Source organism: Anoplopoma fimbria, chromosome 12 (genome assembly GCF_027596085.1).
Source record: "Anoplopoma fimbria isolate UVic2021 breed Golden Eagle Sablefish chromosome 12, Afim_UVic_2022, whole genome shotgun sequence".
Lineage (NCBI taxonomy): Eukaryota > Metazoa > Chordata > Actinopteri > Perciformes > Anoplopomatidae > Anoplopoma > Anoplopoma fimbria.
The window spans coordinates 13,767,897-13,784,113 of NC_072460.1; the positions used below are offsets into that span (position 1 = coordinate 13,767,897).

At 39.0% G+C, this 16,217-nt stretch overlaps 1 protein-coding gene across 1 annotated transcript; it reads left to right on the plus strand.

Moving 5' to 3' along the window:
* The first annotated feature begins 3,164 nt into the window (after positions 1 to 3,164).
* copz1 (COPI coat complex subunit zeta 1) lies at positions 3,165 to 9,657 on the plus strand. Its single transcript, XM_054608585.1, has 9 exons — positions 3,165 to 3,269; positions 3,713 to 3,781; positions 4,891 to 4,972; positions 5,062 to 5,153; positions 6,201 to 6,256; positions 6,374 to 6,451; positions 6,566 to 6,617; positions 6,703 to 6,741; positions 9,030 to 9,657. The coding sequence occupies exons 1-9, from the start codon at positions 3,252 to 3,254 to the stop codon at positions 9,075 to 9,077; spliced, it is 534 nt and encodes a 177-aa protein (XP_054464560.1). The 5' UTR covers positions 3,165 to 3,251; the 3' UTR covers positions 9,078 to 9,657.
* The last annotated feature ends 6,560 nt before the right edge of the window (positions 9,658 to 16,217 follow it).

The window sequence follows — 16,217 nt, forward strand, 5'->3', positions numbered from 1 at the left end:
GTGGACTTTTTTGTTTGAAATAAATGTACATTTTAGGGCTTGTATTACCGAAAATGGAGTTTCAGTAAGGCACCGTATATTCAAAAATCATGAGAACATGGAGGGTTGGTTCTGACCCAATACAATATCACATCCCACAGAAACATAAATCTCAATGTTTTCTTTGTCATTGTTCTAAGATGGAAAAAGTAGGTGGCTGACGGAGTCAAGAAAGGTGAATGTCTACCAGGAATCAAAGAAGGGACTTCCCAACCCAAGTTCCTAGCACCCAGCCCCTGACTCAACCACTGCCACAGCATGCCAAAGAGCACCCTGTTATTACTGCGACCACAATGGTTTAGAATCTGGACACAGTTCCCAGGTCAACGCCTACTTTCCCTGTTTGTGTTTGTTTGCTTCAATTAGTCTTTAACATCTCTGCTTTTCCAGCTTGCGTGAACCTCTCAGGGTTGTCAGCCTTTTCTTGCTGTGCACCTTGTTGTTACGAACAACTGTACTATAAAAATAGACCGGAAATGTTGGCTGGGAAGTGCCCACAGTTGACTCACTTAGGCTTAAATTCTCTTAATGACCACTGAGTTTTAAACTAGGGTTTGTTAAATTTAACGAGAGATAAAGGGTTAAATCTGTTTGTCTGTTTGGTTGTTCCCCACCTTCTCTATGAGTCCTGGTGTTTCCGTAACATTTTATTTGTTCATTAAAGATGTAGGAATGTGTCATCTTTGTTTTTTGTTTTAACATTCAAAAGGCTGTAACAGCCATTAACTGAAAAACCACCTCACTACTAAACAAAATGAATGTGTGCTTTGGGTTGTGGTATCATAAGGGGAATATTTTTGGAGTCAGCTTCTGGGAAAGGAAAAAAATAGAGTGGACAGATGGAGTACTATTTCTTAACTTACTGATAAACTATCTGACATTTAAAAATTTGTGACATTTTACTTATTTTTGTTTTATTGTCAATAATTGGCTTCAATAAAAACAAAGTCATAAAATGCTTTCATGTGCAATTGTTGTTTGTCGTGGTAGTCAATTGGAACGTTTTATTTTTATTTGATTCACCTACAGTATGTAGATGCTAATATCCATGTTAACATACTTGCCTAATTCTATTGTGGACAATATTAAGATGGTTATTCTAATTTGTATATTTCTGATCTTGTAGGTAGGTTGAAAATGTATTGCACACATTCCTCAGAGCAACTGTAGATGGAGATGGGAATCGGAGATAACCTTTCCATTGTTGTTTCTTACAGCGCCTGTCATGATAGTTATCACTACCTGAAACCAAATGAGGAACATGAAGATGCAGCATCATTCTTCTGAATGTCTCAATAAGGCGTGTGCTTATCTCAAGATGTTTAGATTAAGATAATGTTTTGTAACTGTATTTCTAAATAAGCTTTCGATTTTTCTTTTACCCTTTTCGTTTTGTATTAAGCCATTTACATATTATATTACTGGTGTTGTAAAATAAAATAAAAATAAGAGAATTACATTGTTTGTGTGCATGTGTGTATATTCATAGATAACTGCATACATGCGATTAGGCAATGTGTTCAATGAACGTCAAGGCTGGTTGGTAATGCAGACACAGAGAGGGAAGGTAAGGAAAGGAGGATGTTGGTTGGCGGAAGCTCTGCTTAATGCTGATAAAAGTAGCACTTGGTTCTTAGGAAGGGAACTGCTAACTGCTGTGGTTGCTGCCAGAAAGCTGAGAAGAGGGGAGCAGCACATTACTTCTTTCTCTATCTATTGCTGTTATTCATTTCTACTTTTTAATATTTGTGAGCATAAGACAGAACCAGTAATAAATGGTCAAATTTGCTGAATTTTAAGCTTCATTATTAGTCACTTCGACAGTTTCCTCAAATCATGCTTTGAAGATTTTCTGAGGAGGTTTTGCTTCATTCATGCTTTATTCTTTAAGGTATTCAACTATGAAATGTAGGTGCACACAACTTATTTAAAATAAATCATAAGAGTGTAATTCCATTTTTAAGCCAGCACCATAAGAAGTTGGCCTAATAGTAATTTTGCATGTTATTGTATCATAAATGTTGATTTATCATTCAACTTTCATTCATCTCAATCACTTACTCTACCAGCATAATGATAACAGTGATGGTTCTCAAACACATAAAGGTATGAATGTGTTTGATTTTTAAGGTGAGATGGCATGTCAGTAACATCTGAGAATCCTTTAACATATAGATTAAGTGTGAGCAAGTTCAAGGCAGCATACTGTTTTCCTCTCGGGTTCATTTTGAAATCTTAGTGGCTGGATTGTGTAAACATAAGGCAGTATTGCGACATTTCATGGTTGTCCGCAATTGTGGTGTTATGAATGCATTTCAAAATAGTTTGTATCTTTTCACCATACACTGTTTTAAGTTAAATAATAGCCGTGCACCACTTGCTTTCAAAACTGAAGCCCAACATATTCCGGTATTATTTCAAACTCAAGCCCAAAAATAACTTACAGTAAGGCCAAACAGTGATGTCATTCATGGAGTGAGATACAGGGAAATCCCCATCAGCATAGGTTTCCAGATGCTTCCCAGAAGTGGCAACTAAGATAATTGGGGTTGGTTAAATGTAGGAGGATCCTGAAAAAAGATGTTGATGAGTACAAGCAAGCTAACAAAGCTTGTAAATAAGAGGATTTATTTGCTGTTACCATGCAGTCCTTTGAAAAAAAAAAGCCTTCAGTCAATAAGGATAATGATTTGGTTTAACTTCCGTGTCCATGATATAGATTTGAACTATCTGACATTAACCTCAATGGCCTTCTTAATTAATAAGAATATGTAGAAAAGAGTTTCTATAGGCACCATCCCTGGGGATTTACACAGGAATTAAAGAACAGGTAACCTTTATGTTTTACTTTCATAATAGAAGGAACAGGTTTAAGGCAATATCTGTAATGTTTATTTACAGAATAACACAAAGATAAAGTTTGTGGAGGAGAACATACAATGTTTGACTTTACTTGCGAGACATGACATTATCAAGTTGCAACTTTACCCACTGAAGGGACAAAGTTGTAACAGATGTTGGTGAGTCTAAATGGCATAAATATAATGTATTTTATTTCCTGGCTGCGCACTCTGTAGTATCTCTTTGCACTGGCAAGCGAAACGCAGGGCTCTCCATCAGCCAATGGGAGAGAGCCTTATTTACTGAACGTGTGACGTGGCCGCTGCGCAGCCGCAGTCTGCTACCTAGCTGGTCTGCTAACGAGAAAGAAGATGGATTCTCCCATACTGGTAAAGTTAGCGCATGAATACTATTTGGCACAATATATGAGTCATTCAAGCTTTTAACTATAACTACTCTGCATTACCATGTGTGGTTGTTTCTCGAGATTTAGCTGAATATTATAATGCAGTTATCGAGTTAGCTCGACAGGTAGCTGACTGAAGTAAAGCAGCTGTGTTGGCTAACCAGCTAACTGGACGCTAGCTTCGTGTGTCACGTTATCTGTTTGCTGGTGATGTGGAAGTGTCATGTCTTCCTGATCACATCGCCAATGAGCGGTCATTATTACTATTTGTATCATATTGGTGACTCTGATGGGATAGCGCATCCACTGCGGTCCTGTCAAAGTTTGATGTCATGTAACCAGTGGATCTTTTGTATTGTTGACCTCGAGATATGTTTGATCTATTGATACTTGTAAATTGATACTTAAATGTTTCTATCTCAACAGGAACCATCCTTGTACACTGTCAAAGCAGTTCTGATTCTGGACAACGATGGAGACAGGCTATATGCCAAGGTGAGATGGAGACGATTGTGCAAAGACAATTCCCTTATTAGTTACACTTATCTAAAGGATCCTTCTGGTGATATTTATATCTTATGAACAAATCCCCCATACACACTAAAACCAGCACTCGTTTTCTACTTTACCATACCACTACATTTTGCAATACCCTCATTCTTACTATAACCAAAGTCTCTCTGGGTACATATGTATATATGGATTTGTATATAATTAACTACAGTACCAGTCAAAAGTTTGGACACACCTTCTCATTCAACTACTTTGAAGAATCTAAAATATAAAACATATTCTGGTTTGTTGAGCATTTGTTTGTTTACCACATAATTCCATATGTGTTCCTTCATAGTTTGGATGTCTTCAATATTAATCTACAATGTAGAAAAAAAAAGAAAAAACATTGAATGAGAAGGTGTGTCCAAACTTTTGACTGGTACTATATATATATATATATATATATATATATATATTGCTTTTAAATATTTGTATATACAGTATGTTCTATATGTGTGCAGTGTCAAGGGGCCTATTCACTTGTGAACTTAGTTGGGGTAAAGATACAAATAAAAAATCAATACTAGGGCTAAAAGCGTGTTTTGGTTAAAAAGTATGGCCATGTAATTGATTTGTGCCCATGTGGTGAATTCAGCAATGGGCTCTTCCATCACATGTGGATAATTTGTCGGCATCCTATTAAATAGGAATTCTGTAGAATTACAATCCTCTGCATGCGCAGTGCATTTTCCCATCGCATGTGCAGCCAACAGTACTGCAGTTTTTAATAACTTATTTTTTATTCATTCTTGATTGTAAAAACATTTATTTAAGTAATCGTTCACTTTAAACCCTATGTTTGCACACAGCCCACAATGTCGGCTAAAGATGGGCGTCAAAGACAGATTGTGGAAGTTGGAAAGTATTTAGAGATTGACTAATTCGCTGTTGGTTTTTGGTCTTTTTATTGGATTTATTCACAATAAAAAAATGAATGAATATCGCCAGCTTCATTCTTTTAATCAAAAACAATCCAATGAAAGTGTGCCTTGGGTTATAGGTTTACAAATCAACCTTTATTAACGTCTTGACTTTGAATTCATCTACAGTATTATGACGATACGTACCCAACAGTGAAAGAGCAGAAGGCGTTTGAGAAGAACATATTCAACAAAACACACAGGACAGACAGTAAGATATATTTACTACATTAAAGAATGTCATTTTCCTGCTTCAGTGCGACTAATAACGGTCATTGGTTGCTCTTTGTCTGTCCTTAGGTGAGATAGCATTACTAGAAGGCCTCACTGTTGTCTACAAGAGCAACATAGACCTCTTCTTTTATGTGATTGGAAGTTCCCATGAAAATGAGGTAAGTCTAATTTTAGGATTTTATGAATTATTATTTAATAATAGTTGTGACCCAGTTTTTGAAAAATTAGGAAGTGTTAATAATCCCATTCTGTCTCTTGTAATTGGTGTGACGGTTTAATTCTTAGGCGATCAAACAGTCATTTGTGACGGTTGATAGTTTCCCCAGTTTAATACATTACTTCAAAACACTAGCATATTTATAGACGTGAGCAGTCTCTTATAATTAGTGTTAATTTTGCATAGTCCAATTTAACATTTTAAACCATTTAATTTATTTTAACTTTTCACCAACTGCAGTTTAGTGTCAAAATGAATTGTGTTGTTTGCTGTCTTAAGTGATGATGAATTTGCACCTATTTAGAATTGAATGTCACTTTTGCTGTAGTTGTTTATTTATTTTTTGTTGTAATTTCTCCAATTCAGCATGACACTGATTTATGCAGACGATAGATAAATGTTCGTATCAAACATAAATAATCAACCCATCATACAGATTTTATTTTCATGAAAATATTCTCCACAATATAATTACCCAGATAAATGATTGGAGATGTTTTGACTTAACTAGCAAATGTATTTTTATTCGAGCTATTCAGCAGTGTTTCCTCAAGGCTCACAATATTTGGGATTATTTGGGAAACCAATATTGTGGTATATAGTACACGTTGCTATAGAATCTAAATGATGATGTGTGTCAATGTGAACTCATGTCTATATTTGGGTTTTACAGAGGAACTTAGTTTTCTATGTTTTAAAAATAATGAAATTAACTTTATCAATTATAATTAGGGTGTTATTTATAATCTTGATATGTCTTTTATTTATAACTACGATAGTTAAGAGCCTGCACAGAAGGATACCAAGTTTTGCTTGGGTAGAAAATGGAATAAATTATGTGCCTTAAGGTCTAAAGAAATATTGTGAAAACCATAAAAAGTGATTACACAAATGTTATTTCCTGAATGATTTTTTTCCAGATGATAGAAAAACAATGTGGGCTCATTAGACATGAAGAGAATCTAATATATTATTTTATCCTCAACAGCTTATGCTTATGGCTGTTCTGAACTGCCTTTTTGATTCGCTCAGTCAGATGTTGAGGTACGTTTTGACAGCTGTTATTTTTCTGCAAAACTTAAACCAAACTTTTCTTGTACAAATCTTTTTCTGATGTTTAGAAAGTGAAGCGTGACATGTATGTTTTTTGTTACTCTGTAGAAAGAATGTGGAGAGAAGGGCTTTGTTGGAGAATATGGAGGGGCTCTTCCTGGCTGTGGATGAAATTGTAGATGGAGGGTATGTACAAATTGCAGCTTGAGCAGCTTAAAACTTGTTAAAGTCTTTTAAATAAGAGCAATTCTTTCTATGGGGTTAATAATTGTTGGTGTTTCTCTTTGCTGCCTGCTGCAGAGTGATCCTGGAGAGTGACCCCCAACAAGTTGTGCACCGTGTGGCTCTCAGAGTAAGCTCCTCTCCTTTCAGAAATATTCAACATAGTTTGATGTTGGTTAATTTCAGATATAAATGTAACATAATTGTTTCTGTAGGGGGATGACGTGCCTTTGACAGAGCAGACAGTCACCCAGGTGAGAAAATCAATCCATGCATCTCTCCCTGCTATAAAGTTTAAAAGCTCCATTAGTTTATTGACTGTTAAAGCTCATTAATTCAGAAGCTATGACTACAAGGGCATTGTTATAGCATCATTCTCCTCTACTCCTTTTTTGTCACGCAAGTCTACGTTGTCATATATTCAGGGGCGGAATTTTTATTTCAAAGGCGAGGGTGGGGGCAAAGTTATTACAGGCACAAATCCTCCAAAGGGCTCAAGTTTTTCAGATACCCCTACATGAGGTAGAACAAAACACAACCCTATTATTTCCTAATTTTCATATGTCCTTTTCATGAAATGGATGGCCGTATCAAAAATCTTTTCTTAGGGGAAAAAAGAAAAAGGCAAAAAGTCATCTCCATTAATCAATATATTGACGCACCGAACAAGCGAAAAAGTGAAGAAGAAAAACACCACTCTGGAGACTTACTTATTCTCATGTAATTTACACCCATTGCTTGGATTTTGTTCAAATGTTATATACAAAGCTGTTCTCGAGGCTCGTAGCGGCCAGACTCGATTCTAAGACGCTTCATGTTTGTTTTAAACGCTCTGAGGTCCAAGCCATATTTCATACTTTCGGTACGCCTGATCTCCCTGAATGTATTACCTCAACACTGTATGCACAGTCATGTTATATAGATCAGTTTTTTCAAGGATAACTGAATATGCATATCAGAATATGCAGGTCTACTCTACAGTGAAGTAACATGAATGTATAGTTATATATAATTAATACAAAAAGGAAAAAAAGTAATTTATCACACATGGCGCAATTGTGGTGATCCGAGGTGGAAAAATAAACATTGTAGACAACCAAGTTTAAAAAAAGAAACTTTACTTTACAGAAGTAAAATAACATGTATTTAATTCGTTTTTTATAAAGTTGTCATCCATATGTATCACAGCCTCTCGTACATTAACATTATTGCTTCTTTCTAATTCAGTCACCTCTCCACTTTATACATGCTGTCCCTGTTTCCTTGCTTATCACCTACTTGGGCAGCTGCCTCTACTTGAGCTACAGACATAATACATTTCTCTCCAAAAATAAAAATGAAAATACTTTCAACAAATGTGTTGAGTGAAGAAGCACAGTGGTGGTCTGTGCTCTTTTGAAAGATTATGTAAACAAATAACAGCATTTCAACAATGCCGATGGCTAAGATGCTTCCACAAGGATATTGATTTTCCAACGCGATTAAACAATACATATTTGTAACACAACTTTAGCCAACTTGATATAGATTTCATCTGAAAACGCCACTCACCATCTTATTTTGACAAGAATGTTCTATGTCGGCCGTCTTCTGTAGTTTGGGTGGTTTGGATATTGCTAACGTAGTGGTTATGCTCAGCTGCTGGCTGGCTGGCTGTTTGAATCACACAGTTTGAATGAGAGGAGCTGGGGAGTGGAATGGGACGGGAAGCTTGAGCGGGCTCTGATTCTGCATGGTGCATGCAGTTCCTTCTGGTTTATTCTTTTTAATTAAATAATATAACATCAGTTTTGGGACTCTAAAAAGTGGAGCGATATCCAATATTACCTTCTGAAAAAGTGGGGGAGACATGTCCCCTGTATCCCCCTAGTAAATTCCGCCCTTGCACATATTGCATTATCTTCTCTATATAACAGTGTACATGATTAAAATGCATTCATTGTAAAGTTGTAGCCAACAGGGGTTCCTATCTTTTAGTTCTTAAATGAGTCCTGTTTGTGAGCTCCTCTTGATTAATGTTGTCATTTAAGAGGTCTGAGACTGGCGACCGCCATCCCTCCTGTAGACATGATAAATGGCTGTCCCCAATCCCCATACTTTATGATTATGATTCTCCTTTCATTCAATAAATTAAGATGATTAATTAGATCTTTCATTTGCATTATTTGTTTACCCTTTTTTTCTCAGTTTTTTTTTTTAACATAATATGCATGTTTTTACCATTGTTCCCCTTAACCCTTTGTGTGTGTTGTAATCTGAGCTGCTCCAGCCTGGCATTTTTTTAAATGCATGTGCGCTTTCCCCACTGGCTAGCTCATGGTGAACACTCTGCTCTTATACAGCCCCCCCCAAGTTAACACCTTTACCCCTGTTGCCGTTGTTAGCACTCTTAGCATCATTTGCTGCAAGCCACCGGCTTAGCTGTTGCCATGTTGAGAGTCGTGTGGAGGCAGTAGAAATGTTCAGAATTTCGCATTAAGAACCTTTTTAAAGTTTTGTCATTTGAGTCGTCTGCTTGGTCAAACCTAGTTTTCATCCACAGGTTCTCCAGTCTGCCAAAGAACAGATCAAGTGGTCGCTTCTACGATAAAGTCACCGCTGCACCAGTCTACCATTGAGCCGCTGTTCACCCTAGTCTTTTTGGCACTGACTCCTTTTCCTCTGATATTCCACTCCTTCAATTTAAGCTGTGAGGACTACCACAGGCTGATCCAGTTCCACTCCCAGGATTACTGCTCCACAAAGTTTAATTTTCCAATCTTTTTCTTAATTTTGTTTTGCACAGACCTGTATTGTATGACATAATCAAAATGAGGATAAGATATGGTGTGCATTCCAGTACTGCCTGATTTGTTAGGTTGTTTTTTTGTAAAGGCATCTAGGTGTTAATTGAACCAGGGAGTCGGTCTCATATCTAAACTCATCATAGCCTGTTGCAACATTCCAACTGTATCCTTGTACAAGAATTTTATCCCATTTGACATCACTGTCATCTTACTGTACAAAGTATTGAGGCGCTATCTCTATCATTTAATTTACATGGATATTGTGATTTAACAAAGGTGTACAACTTGTACTGTAGTCATACCAATAATCACAAAGGTATGCTGTGAATATATTTTGTCCAAGGATCTTACATTGACAAGATACTTATAATAAATGTTTGTTGACACCAATACGTGAACAGCTGTGATATGTCCAACACTACCTGCTTTGTGATGCACATTCCATTCTTCACCATTGATTTTAGGGATACATAATCGACGTGAACTCTAGACTTTATTTTTTAGCATAATATGATTCGTCATACTTTTTATATCTGCAAATGTAGCAGGCTTTTAAGAGCTGTTTCTTCCAGAGCTGCCATGCCGTATTCTCTTTGTTCTGCAAGATCTCAGCAAGAGCCAGAGACACTTGAGCAAGTGCGCCATCTCCTGACGTCTGCAGCAAACTGCGAGGCTGTGGAACATAAATACTGTAGACAAGAAAGTGAGAGTGGAGGAGGCTCATTCATGCCGCTGTGATCTGGAGCATACACTGTACTATGTTGCTATGACAGGCAGATAAGTTTTATGGAGTCACACTTGATTAATTTCCGCTCTGTAGAGAGCCACTGTGCACAGCATGAATTGTGTGCTACGATGTATGCACCCCCACCTTTAAACACTAACCTCGTACTCTCGTAATGCAAATGAAGGATACACTCAGGAGAGAAATGGATGTGAGAACAGGCACTACATCATGTTGGTACCTGGTGCATATTGCAGGAGTAGAATTAATTGATCTGCATTCTTCCAGACAAGTAGCTACATATAGTATGTTCTCATGATCACTTGAAGGTATTTGTGTTGGGTTTGCAACCAACGGATCCAACCATGCTTATTTTGAACCGCATAAGGTTGGTATTACAGATCATGTCTACTTCCTTCCTTGTCTGTACAATCAGACAACCCCATCTACTGCACTTGGCATGCTATGACATGTCTGTTGGCCTGAATCAACGATCATTAAGCTACTGTTTGTAGCCTTTTTTTAAAAACTGGCATGAATAACGAGTTCGCCTTTTGTCAGTTTCTTTCTCTTTCTATCTAAATTAGTCACTTGGCCTAGGCATCAAAGTCACAGATCACACAGAGTGGGAATGTCAGAATGCAGAAAGAAGCATTTCACCGTTGTGTTTGCCAGACGGGAGATTTCACACCTCTTCCATTGGCAAATAATCCGTTAAATCGTACATTTATTGCTCCCTCAGTGAAATGCGAGGGGAGCTGCTTATTGAAATCACAAAAACATTGTAGGACAATAAAGCCCAAAGGAAAACAGTCCAGGTATTTTGAGGCACAGAAATACCGCAATTTAATGTGCACGTTCTGTAGGGTTGGTGGAGCTTTTCTTTAATAAGGAAATTATAGTGTAGTTATTCGGGGCCAGATGACTTAATTGATTTGAGTTATTCAGCTCACACTGTACATGCAATACGTGATAAATAACTCTCTAAATGTTGTGTATCAATGCCAGTTAACTGCTGGCAGACAACAGCTGGAACAGGATGTGTGTGTTGGTGCCTGGATGCATGCATGCGGGTTGATGTTTTCACATAACAGAGAGGAGTGTAGTCAATGAAACTGTTATTGACTCTGACCTTTGGACCTATTGTCTTGGCCCTGCTCCAGTTTGATTCAGCCCCTGAATCTGTGGCTCTTTATTGTTGCAGAGATGGCATGAATGGAGGCCATGTTGATGCTACTTTCAAAGTGTTTTACTGGAGAGAGAGAGAGAGAGAGAGCAGTGTGGAAGGGAAAGGTAATCATTATAAATGGACTCCATTATCGCACCGGTTTACTGTTATCGCACTAGTTTGCTGGTATAATGAGGAGCTTCTGTCTCAGTGTGTGCTTACAGTGAGGGAGAGAGAAACATGAAGGTTAAAGAGGACGAGGTTAGCAGAAGTAGACGGCAGTAAATGTGATTAGATGAGATCCCAGCGAGGGCACGGCGGGAAAGGGAGAGGGTTAAAACAGATCCCACCCGAGGTGCTTGTTCAGAGCCTCACTTTTTCATCTAGATAGCCCTGCAGCACCATCAGAGGCGCAGTGGCTTGCTTTCATCCGCTAATTACAGTTGCACCATCATAAAAAAAAACAGCGAGGTAATTTATATTAATTATACAGGCATGAGTATAACAGTTTGAAACGCCATGGCTTGACATGCTGTACATAACATGCAGTAAAATTGTCAGAGACGTGTGGGCTAGAGCCTTGTAATTGATCGATGCGTACAGTGAAAGAGTCGCTCTCTTTCTCTTGTGTGTATGTGTGTGAGTGGATTGTGTAAATTAGAGTCAATAAATTATCGTCATCGGTAAGCTTACAGAGTCTTTATGTCATAGTCAATGGGCCTGAGCACCCATCCAATGGCTCGCCCTGCTAAAGAGAAACAATGCGGGGGAATCCAGTGACAGCATGTTGGATGCAGCACAGTAAACATATTAAAGGAAGTGTCATTATATTGTCCGAGCAGGACAAAGGCCAAGACCCACATGATGTTTAATGACCCAGTGTATTAAAATTAACAAGGCCATTTTACTTCTACCGCTTTCACATTTCCATCTAGTATGCTTAGATTTAACGTAATGATAATAACATAATGTCTGGAAAAATGACCTCAGATCAGCCCTCCCGTTGTTTATTGTTCAGCTGCATTTTCTCATTTTTCAAAATAAACGAAAGTACCATCATATCCACGGAATCATTATAAACATTTGAAATGTTTATAATGATTAAAGGCTGCTCAAAGCGTATTTAGTTGTGTGTGTGTGTGTCAATGCAGAGAGGAGGAGGAGGTATGGGCCCAGACCTGCTCCCTTTTGCCTCAGCAGCATCTCAGCAGCCTGACATGGTTTATGGCTCCAGTTGCCCTCTCTGGGTCTGTTTATGGATTCCCATAGAACAGAGAATCATGGCCACTCCAGGAAAAGCCAGCCAAAAACAACACCTCCACCATTGCACTCTTGCCTGCCTTTGCAATTACTCAACACACTGTTTATGTTTCTGAAGAAGAAAAAGAGGAATTCATAGTAATGACATAAGATGACTGTAAATTCTGATGCTAATGTTTAATTTTTTGGTGGTTGATGTAAGATAAAAATGTCACCACAAATGTGGCTGGTTTATTGTAAGTCGTTACAAGATGGTGAAAAAAAAAAAGTGGGCTTTGTTGAGGGAATGCTTTTTTCCTTTGGTTTGGAGTAGCATTGCCTTTGCATGACCAGTTATTTTACGATACCTGTAAGATTTATTGCATGAAAATGTTCAACTTTGATAGGATAATGAAAGCGCACCACCAAGGGCATTGTTAATCGAGGAAATATTCTACCTGATGTGTTTTCCTTCTGCTGTTTCCCCCACAGTTCTCTTGGGCCAGTGCAGTGCATTACTCTTTACTGAATGCATGCTTTAGGAGAGTCATAGTGGATGTGAAAATACTCTGCAGTCAAAGGTGGTAGGGTTTAGATGCAGCAGAACCACGTTGTGTTTCTTTGTGGTTAGATGGCAAAGGTGTAGTTTCTCCGGTTTGCCATGCCGTAGGGGCAACTCCATCATCCTCTGAAGCTGCACAACTGGGGCACATCTGGTTTGTGGATGTGCTTGACTGGTCCCTCCCTGTAATCCAGAGGGCAGCGTGAAGCTGGGCGCCTGCCGCTGCTATTGGTGGTGCTGTGTCATAACAGTCAGAGGTTACCAGATTACTGCTGTTATCAAACAGTCAACACCAGGTTTTGGTCTCACAATGATGCTAAGGGGAGAGCCATCCGTCATTTTTCACTGTATACAGTCAACATCAGACACAGCCGTGCTGGCCGTAAAGCTTTATGAGTGTTTCTGCTGGTTATTCAACTCCCACTGCATCCATTAGGAAAACATGTCTGTTTCTCCCCCTTTTTTATGGCCACGTTTGGTCTTGTTTTGCTGGGGAAAAAATCCTCTGTAAACGCTTCACTGTTTTACTACAGCATGTGTGTATGTAGTTTTGTAGCAGAACCGAAGAATGCAAAGAAAAGCCTTTTCCGTTGCATTGCTCTGAACCCTCCATTTGTTCCCTCCTTCTTCTGTCATCTACTCTTTCTCACTTTCTCCCCTCCCTCCCCGTGGATTCCCCAACCACACCACAACACCGTTAACAGACGCGGCCTTGACAGATTTACTGCCATCGTCTTTCCATTGGCCGCCAGCGTGACAGCAAGGATTTAATGCTGCCTTTCCATTGGCCAAGACTTGACAGGTGAATTTACGGGTGTACTGTGATTTGATGCCTTCTGCCTTTGAAGTGAGTTACAGCTCTGTCGCTTATAGGACACAGAAACGGTGTCAGGTTGCAATCGTAAAATCTTATCCCTGAAGGGAGGTGCACTGGAGTATAATAGTCCTGACGTCACGAGAGGAGAAGAAACCTTCTCTGGAGCAAAGAGGAAGAAGAGAGAAATGTGTGTTAGTATAAAATGCTAGGTCTTTTCCCCCAAAATGCTTTCAATAGTTCACAAAATATTCTGCTAATGCCAAAGAGAAAATCTCAGTTGTGTTGCAAAGAGAGAGAACTGGAAAATATGTGTGCATGCATCCAGTCACATCTTGCTTCTCTTTGAGGTTTTTCTGCCTGCATGGGAATGTGCATTTGTCTTATTCTCTTCTCTCATTCCACATCACTAATGTTTAGCAGGTTTTTGCTTGACTTTAAGGTCAGAGGACCTTAAGCGACTGAGTAAATCACACATATATATCACAGATGCATCAACAGCAGCACACTGCCAGAGTCTTTTTGGCATCTGACTACTGTTTCTGCTCAATGCAGCTCCAGCGTTCGTGCAACGCCATCATCTATCTGCAGCCTATCTCTTCATCAGCCTGACAATTTATCCTGACAAGTTCAAGAAGAGCAACCGCCCTGTTAACAGCCTTAACCCGTGGAAATCTCTGAGGGTAAAAAGCATGGCTGCCACTGCCCTGTCTATCAACCCCCGAGTGAATTCATGCTCCGTTTCCCTTGGATATCAAATCCCTCTCTCTACTCCTTCACTTCACACTTGAGGTTGTCTGCTCAAGTGGAAAATTGTTGGAAAATAAAGAGAGAGAGAGGAAAGCCCTGGACTTGTCTTGTCAAGTGGGATTGCATAATTTCATCGGAGACCTTGTCATGAACTTGATAACTAGGGGTTACACACATGCCCTCTGACAATGTGCCATGTAAGAGAGAGAAAGCAGGTTTTACATCTTTAAGAGACATGATCCATCTTAAGTCAGAGGAATGATGGAGAGTTTGGCGGTGTGTTTGAAGGGGTTGAGACAAATATACCTGTAAAGAGTTAACCAATTCACTGAGGTTTTTTCTGTAGAATCATGCTTTACGTGTGCTCTGCTGTTTGTAGTATAACTTTTATATGATTGTAACTCTTTTTGTACCGGCAAATGTACATTGTTAGTAAGGGTTCTACCAAATCTGTGGCTTTGAGGTTCTGAATAATTTACATTCTGCTAAATGTAAACAAGAGAAGAACTGGGTGGTTTTAATTAACATCTCTCCTGATTTTTGTTTAGTGTGTTTCTGCTCTTTGGAAAGGTTGTGGCTTCCCAGATAAATATGTCTTTCCACAGTGCAGGGAGCATCCAACAACCTCTTGTTGTGGCTGGTTGGTTGTCCCTGGAGAAGCAGCTCGGTCCAACGTGTCCCAACAAGCTGTAGATTAATAGGGAGGCGTAAGGCCAAGGCATGTTAATGTATCTGTCGAGGCCTAACACACCCTTGAAGGAAAATAATGTTTACACAGACACCAGGGTGGTGGGATTTCCATCCTGTTGAGGGTAATGTGGATTACTCTGTGTGGACAAATAAATCTCAGCAACAAGGTCCTGCACAACTGAACGTGATCTTTGTAAATATATCTGCATGCTGCAGACCCTTAGTATAGGTGTACATGGTAGAGCAGGAGGGCCTCACACTCAGCATCCTCCGGGGCTCCTCGCTGTGTAAGTTCTGTTTATTATAACAGTTTTTAATTGATGCAGAAGATTTAGTGATTGTGTGAATTAAGGACTGGCAGTCCAGTGCGGTATTCCACATGAGACATCTGAATTACGTGCACACCCTGAAACTGAAGCAACTAAATGGAATTTATTAATTATTTACGTACATATTCAAAAGATTCCAGCCTTTTATGCACCTTGGCTCCCCCGTTCTCCCTAACCAGTCTCTCTCCACTCTCAAATCTCTCCGGCTTCCTTCCATAACTGCGATTGAGCCAAATTGCAAAAAGTACATTTTAAAGATTCAGGTTGCAGGTTCTGACTTGACTGGGGATTGGTTTTAACGAATGAATATTCATGATTTGAATGTATCAAAACATGCAAAGTAGGCCACACTTTACTTTTCCCTTGTTACCAGTCACATGGATGATGGCTTTCGCTTCTCTTTTCCTCTCTGATGTAATTTGTAGTACTGGGAATGAAATGCAGAGGCTAATTAATCTTGCTGAGTTACACTAATTAGAAAAAGTAGTGGCAGACATCTGAATATGGGACAATTTGAAGCATGATGTGACCGAACATTCCCCATCAGAGATGTTTAGTGAGTCAGGAGGTTGGCTGACATCCCGTCAGTGATTTCCATACATTAACTAGACTTTGGCAACACTAACAGTAGTACTGGAAACTGTGAGTACACCAACTTTGTACACTTT